The 14,945-nt window shown below is 51.2% G+C and overlaps 1 protein-coding gene across 5 annotated transcripts in view; it reads right to left on the bottom strand.

The window, feature by feature from the left end:
* Ptprf (protein tyrosine phosphatase, receptor type F) overlaps positions 1-14,945 on the bottom strand; it is a 92,742-nt gene that overhangs the window by 67,442 nt on the left and 10,355 nt on the right. For all 5 annotated transcript variants that reach the window (XM_023707870.1, XM_004647609.2, XM_004647610.3 and 2 more), the window contains exons 3-5: positions 11,572-11,701; positions 2,497-2,642; positions 2,171-2,312 (exon numbers count right to left, since the gene is read on the bottom strand). In XM_023707870.1, coding sequence (XP_023563638.1) covers positions 2,171-2,312; positions 2,497-2,642; positions 11,572-11,662 — 379 coding nt within the window. In that variant the 5' untranslated portion in view covers positions 11,663-11,701. The remainder of the gene's footprint in view (positions 1-2,170; positions 2,313-2,496; positions 2,643-11,571; positions 11,702-14,945) is intronic.

Genomic DNA, 14,945 nt, shown 5'->3' with positions numbered 1-14,945 from the left:
AAAGAAAGAAAGAAAGAAAGAAAGAAAGAAAGAAAGAAAGAAAGAAAGAAAGAAAGAAAGAAAGAAAGAAAATGCAGGAGCATGGTGTGGTAGCACATGGCTGTAATCCCAGCCCTTGTGGCCGGTGAGGTAGCTCAGCAGATTAAGTGCCTGCTTAGGTAAGCACAGGTAAGTCCTGCTTAGGACTGGACTTCAATCCCTGGTACCACATGCTGCATCGGGCCCACCCATGGATGCACTGTGCTGGTCATGGAGACCAAGTGTGGTGGTGCACACCTGTCCCAGCACTGGGGAGGCTGAAAACAGGGGGATCACTATGAGTCCAAGCTGTGTAGTGAGACCCTGTACCAAATACATTAAAAAAAAAAAAAAAAAAAAATCCCAGCACTCAGGAGGCTGAGGCAGAAGGATTTCAGTGAGTTTGAGACTAGCCTGGGCTGCATAGTGAGTTCAAGGCCAGCCTGGACTACACAGGAGATCCTGTCTCAAAAAGACAACAAAAAAGATAATTCAGAGCTGAGCACAGTGGCACACGTCTATATTCTCATTACTGGGGAGGTTAAGAAAGGAAGATCATGAGTTCAAAGCTACACTGGACTACATAATGACACAATGAGACCCTGTCTTAACACACACACCACACACACAGGAGATTGTTCATTGATAAGGCAAATGTTCACAATATACTAAAATAAAAAAAAAACTAAGCCAGGTATTATGGTCACATATATACAACTCACACTGTAGAGGTTGAAGTAGGAGGATTACAAGCCTCAACAACTTGTCAAAATCCTGTGTCAAAAAGGAAAAAAAAAGGGAAACTGGGATACAATCTAATGCAAAGCCTTTAACTGCAATCGCCAGCACCACACAATAAATAAAAGATTAAAAAAAATGTCCAAATCATTGGGTGGGAGCTGGGGAGATAGCTCAGTAGAATAAGCGCTTGCCTGGCAAGCCCAAGGTCTTGAGTTCAATCCCCAGTACCACAAAAAAAAAAAAAAAAAAAAATTCAATCAATCAATCAATCATTGGGTGTTAGGTAATTCTGTTTTTTATATCTTAATACATATAGACATGCACAGAAACTGGGCCAAGGGAACAGGGAGGATGAGAAGTGACTTATTTCTTCCTATTTACTGTTTTCTATTTTATGCACTATTTACTATTTTCAATTTATTATTTATTTTTCAGTTTTTAAACAGTGAGCAGGTATTGGTATTGCCTCTCAAAAATAAAGCAACAATCAATGCTGTATTTTGGAAATACACATACTGATAGAAACACACAGCCTGACAAAGCCTGTGTGGCTAAGGCCTAATCGTGCCACCCCTGCTTCATTTCTGCTTTCTCATGTGATCCCGTGTGGTCATCTTTTCAACTCCCAGACTCGAGGTTTTTCTGTACTCCCAAAGCCCCACCCAAAACAAACTCCACACTGAATCAGCATTCTTTTTTTCTTTGGTACCAGGGATCAAACTCAGGACCTTGCACTTGCTAGGCAGGCATTTCAGCTGCTGAGCTATCTCCCTAGCCCTCAAACCAGAGTTCTTAAAAAGCTGCATTCTCCTCTGAGCCATGCACACACCTGCACGTCACACCTGCGTCCCAGCCCATCCTCCCCACTTCCATGTCGAATCTGGCTAATCTCCTGCCTCGTGTGTACCAGCCCTCCAAGCTGCTCCTACAGAACTCACTGAACATGAGTGCACCAAGGAATGGCACCACACAGGATGACCATCTAGACTTCAAGGTAATCCAGATCTGTGATTGAGTGACAGCACTACCAAGTGAGAAAAGACAATAAGATCCACATACAGAGCCATAGTCCCCAGCCTGGGACTCTTGCTCTTGGACAATAGACACATGTTGATACAGCTGTATAGATCAGTATGTGAACGATATAAGATCAGTACATGAAAACATCATTCACTGACACAGTCACCCAAGCGATACCCACCTGCATTTCCACACCTCAAATCAGACCTAGAACCTACCAGAGCAGGAAACTAACTGGCAGGAAACTCTACAGCCACCAAGCACAAGCCAACCCAGGCCTGGTCACTGCCGACTTTCACCCATCCTGATGGCCAGTTTCAGGGCCCAGGCTGCTGGCTCTCCCCACACCTCAGTCTACCCACCCACCATGCCATGTCCTGATGGTATATACCTTCAAGCACCGAGAGTTTGGCACTAGTGTTGATCTCGCCCAAACTGTTGGTGGCCGTGCACTCGTAGATGGCTTCATCTCGCTGTACCCGCAATGGCTGGATCCGCAGCACTGACCCTGCCCCATCATCAAATTCAATTACCTGTCAGAGGACACAGAAGGGGTCACAGCCTGCTGGCGACATGGGGACCTACTCAGAACAATCTCCCTCCCACCTCTGAAAGACCTACAAGGGAGGGAGAGAAGACTAAGAGGACCAGTACAGGATCAGAGAAAAGAGTGGGCAGACCCCGAGCCCTGCCTGCCCTTCCCAACCAGGGACACACCTCAAAGCGCTGGGAGCTGACTTTCTTCCCCTTCTTCATCCATGTGATACGTGGCTTGGGTTCACCAGTGGCTTGGCACACAAAAGATGCCACCCCTCCTGAAAGCCCAGTTTGGTCCTCAGGGACCTTAACAAAGACAGGTTTGCCTGAAAGAGATGGAGACACCAAGTTATCACAGCATGGTCACAACAGGCACAGTCAACACTGTAAGCAGCAGATGCCGGTGGAAGGGGCTGAGAAAGACTTATAAGAGAAAATAATAACACCTAACCTTTATACAGTGCTTAATGTGTACCAGGCACTGTTCAAAGAGCTAAATGTTTATTAACTCTTCGAAGTCTGTGAAGTGGGTGCTATAATTACTGTTTACAGGAATGAAAAATCAAGACACAGAGAGGTTACAGGATTTGTCTAACATGACACAGCTACTAAGTAACAGAGGGCCGGCCAAATAGCTCAGCAGATTAAAGAGCCTGCTTAGGCAGACAAAGTGGCCGGGGTTCGATCCCCCACATGTTGTGCCAGCCCTACCCCAAAGGCACGCTGAGCAGGCAACTGACACTGGGCGTGGTGGTGCACGCCTATAATCCCAGCTTTTGGAAGGCTGAATACAGGGGGATCACCACGAGTCTAATCTACATAGTGAGACCCTATAGACCCTTACTAAAAAATACTAAGTAACCGAGCACAGTCTGAATCCCAGGGAACCCCAACAGAATTCCTTTCCATTGCCCATCCATGCTATTACTCCATGCTCCAAGACAAAGGTGTCAGGGAGCTGCCCTCCAGGATGAGCCCCATCCCATCCCCCAGAGCCCATCTCCCACCTTGTTCTCCATCTGAGTAACAGCACTTCCACCAACCCCAAGGTGCAAGGCAGAAACTAAGACTCCCCTCATGCCCAACCCCCCACCACCAGTCCCAGAAGCCTGGACTTTCTAGCTCCTGGGTATCTCTAGATGTCTTCCCAGGTAAATGCGTTCCTGTAATCTGCCCCTCTCCACTCCTGCCCCATTGCTTGGTTACTGCTTTCTGACAGACAACAAGGCTCCCTGAGCTCTTCCTCCTCCAGGAGGCAGGGAAGAGGGAGAAAGGAAGAGGCTGCCACACCTCCCATCTCGCTATACACACCCAGGCCAGATCACAGTCCCTAACCCAATACCCAGGGTCCAAAGCCAGAAAAACTTGGCTCATTAAGATGTGGTGATGTCTCATTCACCTGGATAGCAGATCCAGCTCCTATTAATCAAGCCAATGAATAGCTCCAAGAAGGGCTAATGCCATGAGAAACGACCTTTCAGGGCCAGGGAGATGGCTCATAGAATAGGCACTTTCCTGACAAGCACAAGGGTCTGAGTTCAATCTTTTTTTTTTAATATATATATATATATATATATATATATATATATATACACTTTTTTTTTATATTTTGGCGGAACCAGGGTTTGAACTCATGCCCTTGCCCGGGAAACACTTATCCCACAGAGCCATCTCCCTGTCCCCCCCCTTTTAAAAATATATATTTTTATTTATTTTTTTTAGCAATCTTGATTCCAAAAAAAAACCTTTCAGACCATCTGCTCCATGCCCATAAGCCATGCCTGGGTTGGATCCTGGCAGAGAAAGAGTCACTAAGCAGCCACTCTGTACCAGGTGCTTCTACCTCATCTAGTCTTTCATTCTTTTTTTTTTTTTTGCAGAACTGGGGATTGAACTCAGGCCCTTGCGCTTGCCAGGGAAGTGCTTATTCCACTGAGCCATCTCCCCAGCCCCTGAGTCTTTCATTCTTTTTTTTTTTTAAGACTTTAGCCAAAACTCATTAGTAATGTGTTTGTCTGTGGCATTGTGCAGTGGCATTGATTACTAGTTTACTTTTTTTTTTTAATTATTTATTTATTTTTATTTATTACATTTTATTTATTGTGTGTGTGTGTGTGGCCAGCTCAGCCCACCAGGGGGCAGGGCTGGCTGGCATGTGGTGCTGGGGGATCGAACCGCGGTCCCTGTGCTTTGCCAAGCTTGTTTCAAGTAGGTGCTTTAGACCACTGAGCCATCTCTCCAGCCCCGTGAGTCTTTCATTCTTAACAGAGCTCCAGTTTATATACTCAGAGAAGTCTAGTGTCTTGCCCAGAGTCACACAGCCAATAAGCAGCACATGTGGGACTTGATTCAGCCCTGCCAAAGTCCAAAAGACATGGTATAACTTGCCTATCATGAATGCACCTCTGACTTCAATTCCTAGTGCCACAAAAATAAACAGTAACAGCTGGCACTGAACAGGCCTTGTCAAGAGCAGGGCCACTAATGTCAGGCCAAAGAGGAGTGAGTGGAGGTGAACACGGAAAGAACAAGCATTGGTGACTGTAAGGGAGACCGGATGTGGCTGGGAGAAAGGATGGCGGGTGTGTGTATGTTTGTGTGTGTGTGTGTGCGTGTGTATTTTTTTGGAAAGATGTTTAAATACATTCTGCAATAACAGCCAACAAGCCCATGAGGGACATACATTATCCCCACTTCAGAGAAAGGGAAATAAGGGAAACCTTAGGAGGTTTAAGAACTGGAGACTCAAGCCAAACATATGGTGCACTGCCTATAATTTCAGCAGTCTGGGACACTGAAGTAGGAAGATCCAGGTTGAAGATCAACTCAGGCAATTTAGCAAATTCAATCCTCAGTACCTCACCCCCCACCCCACATCAAGTCAGAGTGATGTGGGGTAGAGCCAGGGTCTGACCAGCATTCTAAGCCCTAAGTTAATCATGGGCACCTATGGCTACCCATTTCTAGTGACACGGGTACAGCAGGCAAGTAAGCTGGCTCAGGGAGCCATGGTAGTCAGGGTGCAGGATGGCTGTAGTGGAGAAGCAGACACAAGCTGCTGGGGACTAGGCATGAGGGTGACCCAAAGGCTCCAAAGCTCCTGCTTAGCTGGCCCTCCCCCTAACTGCCTGGGAGGAATGTTTGCCCCATCTGCAGTCTGCTGCTCCTGTCAGAGGCATAGTGACAACTGTCTCCTCAGATTCCACAGGGAGCATGTGCCCCCACACTTGTGAACCTCCAAACAGCAGCTCCCAGTTTTCCTTCTGCCCTGCCATGACCTCCATCCATGTTCCCTTAATGAGAAACCCACAGGTTTAAGCTGGAGTCCTTGCCTCTGGAGTCACCCCCAGCCCAACCTCCTCTATTCACCTCTAAGCAACCTAGACAGCCTCAACCTGATCAAATCCCTCCGAAGCCTTCCCATAGCTCTCATAAAACAAAAAAGTAAACTCCTATAATGGCAAACAAAGCCCTGTCAGCTTTGACCCAGCTGTTCTCCCCAGAGTCCACTCCCTGTGGCCTAGGGGGCTTTGTGCAAGTCACTCCTGATGCAAAACTCTGACCATATCTTTGCCTATTGCTTCCTATGTACCTTTCTCACTTCAGCTTAAACATTATCTCCCCAGAAAGCCCTCCAGGACCCCTGTCAGCTCGAACCACCCATTAGCTCAGTTCTTAGTGCGGGCTCCCTCTGCTTCCCACAGCTTGGTCACAGTTTATGCACGTGTGAGGTCACAGCTTTTGCTCCCAGCTTATTATGCACATGTGTGAGGCTATTTTTCCATATTTCAGGTGAGTGTTCAGTAGCTATTTCCCACATCCAACAGATCACAGACCTGTCCTGTTTCCTGCCCCAGCCCAGGCATCTGCCCCAGCTCCTGGCATACAGAGTGCAGAACAGAAGACAAGCAGAGAGTGGTGCCTTTGGCCCCTCACACATGTTGAAATGCCTGGGCAGAAGTTCCCCACAGCTCCAGTGTCCAGCTCTTGTCTCAACGTGTTGCAGCCCGAAACCAGAGAGACTGGAACCTGCTGAACCAGAAAGGCATGCGAGGCGCTGGGGGTGGGGGTGGGGCAGGACCTCCCTGCCAAACAAAGAGCAGAGGAGCTGGGGAGGAGAGCCAGGCAGGGTCACCCACAGCTAGGAGGGAAAGGCCTGGGAGCTGTGTGGAGGCTGAACAGTGTCCAGGACCTGGCCACTGAGGAGGCGGAACCATTCCCTCCCTCTGGGAGTTGGACAGAAGCCAGTGTCCTGCCTGGCTAGCTTGCCCAAGGCCGGATGGGCAGAGCGGTCCCATCCTGCGCAGCCCCAGGACAGCTAGGCAGGGTTCTCCCCTTGGCCAGGCTTCGCCCTGCTCACCACGTACCCTCTGTGCCACACCAGAGCCAATCCCAGCCCTTCTCTTCCCAGACTCCCTTCTGGCCCTGGTTCCTTTGGCTCACTAGATCTCTGGGGAGCTCAGCAGGACTCCTCCCCTCCTTAGCTGCAAACCCAGGCTCAACATTTGCCCTGAATTTGCTCCTGCTAACCTTTCCAGCCTAAACCACTTTTTCTCTTCAGACAAGAATCTTTTGAGCACTTAAGAGGAAGAGCTAAGCACCATGCTGAGAACACACCCTGGACTCTTGTGGACTTCCAGCCCTGACCTGCCAGGTCCAGGGTACCTTCTTGCTGCTGCAAATGACTTACCCTTATCAGAGACTCTGGGAAGCTGCTCTGTATCCCACAGTCGAATTTCCATACCAGAATGATCACATCCCAGTGACTGGATAGTCCCCAAGCAGGTGGACAGAACCAGGCTATTTCGACCACTCTGCCCTGTGCCAGCCCCACAGCTGAAGGTGTTCAGTGGAGAGCTGAACAGAACTTCCGAGACTAGGTCAAAAGGGTACCATCTGAACATGTCAGCAGGGGCTGTCCCAGTGCCTCGCTGCTACCAGTCTGATTGGCTCGTGTATCTTAACATTCTCAAGCCCAGGCCACTGACCGCTGGATGGAAGTGACTCTAGAAAGGAACTAGCCTAGGATGCAGGAGGCATACCCCCAAAAGGTTCCAAGACTCCAGCTCCAGGGACAGCCAACAGGGCACCTCAAGGCTGCTCCACAGGGACACCGAGTGCTATTTGGTGCCTTCCCTGAGGAGCACATATTCACAGGCACACAAACAGCACAAGGAAGCAGAGTGCAGACACACAGTGGTGAGGAATAGCAAGGCCGGGGGAAGTTCCAGGGACTGCTCCTGGTCCCGTCCACCCCCTCCCAAAGGAGCCTACTCAGAGACAACCCTGGTTCTAAGAAGTCCTGGCCGCCAACAGAGGAAACACTAGGTGCCAGGTGACCTCAGTTAACCTTTCAGGTAGGTGTGATTACCTCTGTTGTGCAACAAGAAAACAGGCCCAGGGAGAGAAAGTGTCCTGCAGAAAGTTGAAGGGAGCAGAGTCTAGAAGCGCCACTCATGAGCACAAGGGGAGGGCGCTGCAGAACTGGGCTCCTGCACCACAGGTTCCGGGGAGGGGCCACCACAGAACAGACCCTCAACGCTTCAGGCCTTCCACCCCTGGATCTGTACTCCCACCTACTCCCCACCCCTCCATCTACCAGGCATTCAGCTCCAGTGTCTACTGATCCCAAGTAACTGGGACATATCCTCTGGTTTCTCTTCAGATCGTATAAATCTTTCACCTTTTACCAAGTAACTGGGACATAACCTGGTCCGCTTATATTTGGTCCTGGGGCCCCCTGCTTCTGTTTGCTGTTTTTTTCTCATTCTGACTTTCTTAAAGGTTCTTCAGAGAAGCCCGGGGCATTCCTATTTCTTCTTTCAAATTTCCCCTCATGAAGCAATACTCCGTTAGCAAATGGCCACTCACTTTCCAGGGTTTCCCTCTTCCAGAAACTATGCAACATCCCGCCCAAGATGCTTAGGTCATTACTTGTGCCAGCACTGCCCTAACCTGCCTGCACCCCTATAATGGGTCCTGCCCATGACAGGCCTGTGTGAATTCCTTGTGGCCCAATACCTCGCATGAACACAAGGTCAGCAGAAACCTCCATCTCATGTCAGGACCACCTCTGGACCCCCAGGCCTTCTCTCCCCAGAAGCTAGAGCCTGGGCTAGTGGAGCTGACTGAAAGGGGACCCCTCCACATGTGTGTCGCACACCCAGGTCTTCAGCCTCGCTGACTCTGCACTGATGCTGGGCCTTTGGGTTAGCTCCTGGCAGCTGGTTCTCCACTCGCTTCCCTCCACTCCCTCCGAGGCCAGGGACCCATTCATTTGTCTCGTTAAGAGGCCTATAGAAATACATTTGTCCGCTCCGCGCTTCACTGCTCTGGTCGTCAATCCTCAGGGCGCTTGCTCTGCCTTCTGCAGCAGTCCTGTGCATGTCTGGCTGCTCGCCCCAAGGGAGAAATGTCCCAAGCCCAGCCCAAGCCTGGTCACAGTTAGAAGGGAGACCCAAAAGTGAGTGCAGTGTAAGGCAGGCCAATAAGGCAGACCCTAACTCCCAGAGCTGGATCACCACAACCCTAGAACAGGGTCCTGTCCAATGGCTCTCTGCCTACTGAACCCACCCTGGCCAAGGCAGATTTTAGCTTCAGCTGGCTCCTACTTTCAAGCCTCTTATCTCTGGGTTCTGGTCTTTTAACCAGCATGGAAATCTGCTTTAAAAACTGTTGTACCTTGTATACCACTCTCGCGCCCCCAGAACTCCCCCTGCGGTCCAGGGCTGCTCCACCCCTTCTCTTATTCACCCATCACATTCCAGGCCTTGAACCTGACAACTACCTGAACTTATAGTTGTGAACTGACCCACAGTCCAGTGGTGGGAGGAAAATGAAAATCCAGGCAGACTGCCACACTGAGGATGGGAGGGAAGCACACAAGAACATAAAGCCCAGGCTCCTAGAAGTGATAGTTGGAGGGGAGTCAGGACGGAACAGGGGCAGGGCAGGAAAGAAGGTTCCAAACAGGAAACAGAAATGAAGAAGGCCTAGACATATGATGGTGAACAACCAAGAGTAGCTGGAGGGATTTTAGGGGGAAGGTGACTATGAAGGCTAAGTTGACAGTGGCTCAACAATATCTGGCCTGAGAAGGATCAAGACCCTAAAAGCGATGGGGGAGGGCAATGAAGGAGTATGAACTGAGGAGTGACTCAACACAGCTTTCCTTTTGCAGCTTCGCAGTATGACTCTTTAGTGTGGAGAACAGATTAAGGGGAGAGATGGGAGGCAGGTGACACCAAAGTTCAGTTAGACCTGGGTAGGGGGCAGATTCCAACCATATCTACATCTACATCTACATCTACATCTACATCTACACCTACACACACACACACACACACACACACACACACACACAAACACACACTGAAGCCCAAGCAAGAGCTGAGAGGATGGTTTAGATGTAGGCAGTGCAGAAAGAGAAGTGGATGCATTCCAAAGATATTTGAAAGGTAGAGACAACAGACCTTGGTGATGGATGAGATGTGGAATATGAGAGAGGAAGCTGGGAGGAGGCCCATGTTTGACTTGGTGCCCAGGTGGACGGTAATGCTGCTCACTGGGGGCTGGGAATGAGGGTACAGGCTGGAGAGTGCTGGGTCTGAGGTGAACAGAAGACTCTTGTTCTCCTAGAATACAGTTTCTTGTTTCTTTTTTCTTTCTCTTTTTCTTTTTTTTGGTGGTACCAGGAATCAAACTCAGGACCTTGCACTCACCATGTAGATGCTGTGCTGCTGAGCTACATCACTAGCCTCACCTCACCCTCTTGGGCTCTGAGGATGTCTGGGGTGGCTGGAGGAGCACAGGCAGCCCTCTGATGTCCAAGGGCTGCTGACTACACCCGGACAAGCCCTCACTTCCCTGCCAGCAGCAGTCATACCCAACGAGGTCTTCTCCAACCTGCTTTCTCTCACCAGCCCCAGCCAGGCCTGCAGTCGCCCCATGTCACATGATTCTCCCCAATTTACCCTCTGACTTCTTCTGCCAAGACCCTCAGCTGGCTCTGCTAGGCCAGCCTTCTCCTGGACAGCCACCTAGACCTCCCCTTACACTTCACCCTCACCTCAGGGAAGGAAGGAATAGCCTGCCCCACCCCATTCCCTTCCAGCCCCACCCAAGGCCCAGCCTCAGAGGACAAAGGGCAGGGTGCCAGTGCTCCCTCTCCAAGATTGGTTGCTGAATAACTCATGAGCCATTATGAGAAAAAACCTTCGGTGGGGCAAGGGGAAGAGACCTGTGCCCAGAGACTTGGAGGGGGTGGGGTACCTTATGGCCCACTGACGTAAAGGCTGACCCTTGGCTTGGCCAAAGCAGCCTCAGAAGTCCAGAGGAACCAGGAACAGTCCCTTCCCCCAGGGATCTCTGCTTCGACCTTGCCCCTCCCCCCAGGCCTGCAGATTGGCTAAGCCTGGCTGGTGCTCCGCCTCCCACCAGTAACCAAGCACAGGTAACCATGGTGACAGGGCGGGCTGCGGCCAGTCTGTAGTGCCAGGCGGGGGAAGGGCAGCAGCAGGAAAGGGACCAAAGTTCAGTTAGACCTGGGTAGGGGGCAGATTCCAACCATATCTACATCTACATCTACATCTACATCTACATCTACATCTACATCTACATCTACATCTACATCTACACACACACACACACACACACACACACACACACAGAGGTGCTTGAGCTCAGCACCATCTTTTTCCAGTTTCCAGCGATGAAGGGTCAGGGGAGAGGGATGCCCTTTTTTTGCCTTGAAGGTTTCAACTCAAAAGGGGAAGAGCTGGTCTCCCCACCTGGACCCTGCGGGACTGGCCCAGGAGGAGAGCTATGGGCAGCTCTGGCTTCTGAGCCCTCTTAGGACCTATGCACACCTGTAGCATAGTACACACTCCCTGTGTGCTGCCCCCTACTCCCACACTACTCTCCGGACAGATCACCATGTGACTTCTCCACAGACCCCCAATCGTGGGCATGTCACACAGAGACCATATGAATCCAGGACATGTCTCATCCCAGCCCCATAAAACAGGGTCATGCTTAGACACACCCTCCCCTGCTGTGCCTGAGAACACATTGGCACTCTGCAGGACGCTCCTGGGAAGCGGCTGGGCCAGCGGGCTCTAAGCAGATTCTCTCTAGAGGGCCAGCCGGCCATCCTGTTTCCCTTACTAATAACTGGTCCTGTCCAGTCCCAGAGACCTGCTAGGAAGAATGTCACCTTTCAGCCTGGGGACACAGACTTTGAGGGGTCAGACTTACTGTCGCCATGGGCACCTGCCACCAAACCAAGCATCACGAGTGCAGGCACAAGGGGCACCATCATCCTCCCTGGGGCAAGCTCCAGGGCCATCCAGGGCTCTAGCTCCACAGCTAGCCCAGGACAATCCACCTGTAATGGAGAAAAGGGCAGAGGCAGTTAGCTGACGTGCACCTGAGGCCTTCTGCCCCCACAGACTTCCCTTAGGCTGCACAGTGACCACCCAAGTGTTCCTCACAGAATCCTGATGCTGACAAGCATAACCCAGTCACACCGTGGTCTTTGGGACATTCTCTAAGCAACAGTGGGGCGGGGGGCAGGAACCACTGAGACTGAGATATACAGGGATGCTCCACCCCAGATCTTGAGCTTCCAACTCACCCAGGTGAGGACAGAGACTGAACAAAGACAAGACAGAGACAAGGAGCTGCGCGCAGCTAGGCAGACCCACAAAGCCCAGACTCCGAAGTCTCTCAGGGCAGCCTACTGCCAGGTCTCTTCCCAGCAGGGGAGAGGCAGGAAGTAAGAGGCCAGACCCCCACCTGCTGAGCACAACCCCACAACACACGCTTGTTAGCAGCAGTTGGCTCCAGGTATCAGAGGCTTGCAGCCAAAGCCACAACCAGTCAGGGCTCGCCGGGAATACACTCGACAAGTTGCAGCTGCCCCACCTGGCCACCCTCATCCTACCCAATTCCCATGGCACCTTCCCACTCCATAGAGAAACCACAGGGAGACTTCAGCAGCCAGGAATGGAGGTGTTAGATCCTTACTAGGAGTCTACCTTCATGCCTCTTCTTCCCTTTCCCTGAAAGCCCAAAGCAGGTAAGGGTGGGGAGGAGAGGGTCAGTGTTCTGACAGGCTGAGAGCCTCCAGGCCACTGCTCACAGGCTCTTCACCCGCATGCACCTGCCCCCCAAGGGTACCTGCACAAAATCTTCCTTGAAGGTAAGCTGCACACTCAAGACCCACAACTACCACTCATCTGCACAAAGTCTTCCTTGAAGGTAAGCTGCACACTCAAGACCCACAACTACCACTCCTCAGCCTCTGCGCTGAGCTCCGGAGGCCCCCCCCCCCCGGGGTCTGCGGACTTCAAGCAAAGTGCAGCAGTGTCCACCAAGTCTGTTCACATCTTGCTCTGGACAGGGTGCTGGAATATGGTCACTCCCTAAGGCTCTGGAAAGTAAACAGGTCATAACCAGGCAGTGAGTGACACTGAACATGCCTTGGGGTCCCCCAGTGTCCCTCAGGGACTCTAGTGAAGAAGTCCTGGTTAGATCCAGGTACGTGGTGACCCATAATGGTAAAACTTGCAAGGTGACGGGGCAGGTGCACAAAAGATACAGGGATCAAAGATGGTTCTGGCCTTTCCTGGAACATGAAAGCTCAACTAGGACAGTCTGAAGTCTTAGGGTCAGAGGGCAGTAGATGAACTAAGGTGCTGGATAGAACAGGTAGGTCTAGGAGTGAGGTAGGAGCCAGACAAAGAAGGAAAGTGTGTGTAGACAGATGCACACTGACTCAGGATCTCACCAAAACTCTAGAACAGGAGCTGCACGAAGCTGAAGGTGCATGTAGGCACCCAGCCCCATGTACACCAAGCCAGTGGTTCTGCTCTGTGATGCAGAACTTGGCGGCCAAGACCACAGCCATGCAGTGGGGGGATGGGGGAAGAGTCGCATTCTCACTAAGGCTCCATCTTGGCTTGGTCATCACAGCACTGTGGGACACAGAGCAGCCAGCAACAGGATCCAACTTCCCAGCGTCATCAGGTGTCACTGCCTGATCACGGAAGCATAGTTCCCTGATACGGCCACCCTGGAGCTGCAGCTCAGATGCTACAAGCTGACAACTCAGTGGTGTGTCATGCCAAAGAACAGGTGGAGAGTGCCCGGGACAGGCACCACGGGATGCAATAATACAAAAGCCACAGAGGTCAGCTCCAGACTCAAGCATTCCAGGCATGTGACCCTCACTGCAGACACCACTGGCCATACCCTCCAGCACTAGTATCAGGGGGGCAAATCTTTTTGGTGCAGACATAAAGGGACAAAGCTAAACAGAACAGATATTACAAAGTACAAAGGCATAGCACTGTCACCATGGGATGGAACTCCCCAGTACAATTATTACAGGGGCTTAATCCCCTGTAGCTGCCTCGGTAATCACAGCACTGTAAATCCCAGGTGCAGACCTCATGGAAGTGTGGCCGTCTAGTCCAGATATTATGTGCATGTACACAGAGGGGACAGACATCTGGGGATATAGCTGGCCACTGAGGGCATTCCAGGACTGAAATTCCCTACTCCACTGTCACATGGAGAGAGCAGAGACACGTCACTCCATTACAGGCACTGGAGGTGGGGGTGAGGGCTGGTTCCAACAGTAAAGCTGTGCAAGTCTCCCCAGCACAGCCACTGAGGGGCTACCATTCCCAGAACAGACATCCATGTGGACAACGCTGGGTGAGATTCCAACCATGGGGGTCAGAAAACTGGTTCTTTGGCAGCCCGACCACCAATGTGGCCAAGACAAGTGGCCCTGCCTTGGGGACACTGAGACTTCTTGTGCATCTGGATTGGGGTGCTTAGAACACTGGATACACAAAGGAAGACAGGCAAAAGCAGAGAAGTTGAAAACAGAAGTTCCTTTCCAGAAAGCCTCTCTCAGTGGTCCATTGATATGAGGCACGTTCTCATGGGACTATTCTTGGTGACCACAAGCTGCCCAGGCCAAGGCCTCTCCCTTAGCAGCTCCTGGCATGAGCAGCCTGCCTCAGGTGTCAGGAGGGCCAGGCCACTCCCAGTGCCAAGGCCTCACTTGGCAGCAGAGAGCAGAGGGAGCAACCCTTCATCCCCAGGACAGGCCTCAGCGCCAGGCCTTGACTCTCGCCCACGTGCCCTTCAGGATCATGGGTGCGGAGGAGGTGGCAGAGTGGCAGGACTGCAGCTAGCCTTGCTGGGCTGTGGATAACCCAGCAATGCGCAGAACAGGGCACGTGCTTCATCAGCATAGCTACCTGTCTTGGCTTTTCATGACCCAGACAAAAGCAAGATCCTAGCAGACATGGTGGCACGTGCCTGTGATCTTGGCAGCTTGGGAGCCTGAGGCAGGAGGGTCCCAAGCTCAAGGACAATCCAAGCAACAAGATTTTGTTTGAAAATAAAAAGGGTACCAGGCATGGTGGCCCACACCTGAAATCGCAACACTCAGGGAGGCTGAGGCAGAAGGATCACAGTGAATTCAAGGCTAGCCTGAACTACAAAGCGACCCTTTCAAAATTAAATAAAGGCAAGATTATCATGTATAGATATGAACTCTTATGATGAATCTTATCTATCTATATTACCAATAAGCTGGGCTTGGTGACACA

Source organism: Octodon degus, unplaced genomic scaffold (genome assembly GCF_000260255.1).
Source record: "Octodon degus isolate 3935 unplaced genomic scaffold, OctDeg1.0 scaffold00315, whole genome shotgun sequence".
Lineage (NCBI taxonomy): Eukaryota > Metazoa > Chordata > Mammalia > Rodentia > Octodontidae > Octodon > Octodon degus.
The sequence above is the reverse complement of the archived record's forward strand: the minus strand, read 5'-3'. Positions and strand labels throughout refer to the sequence as shown.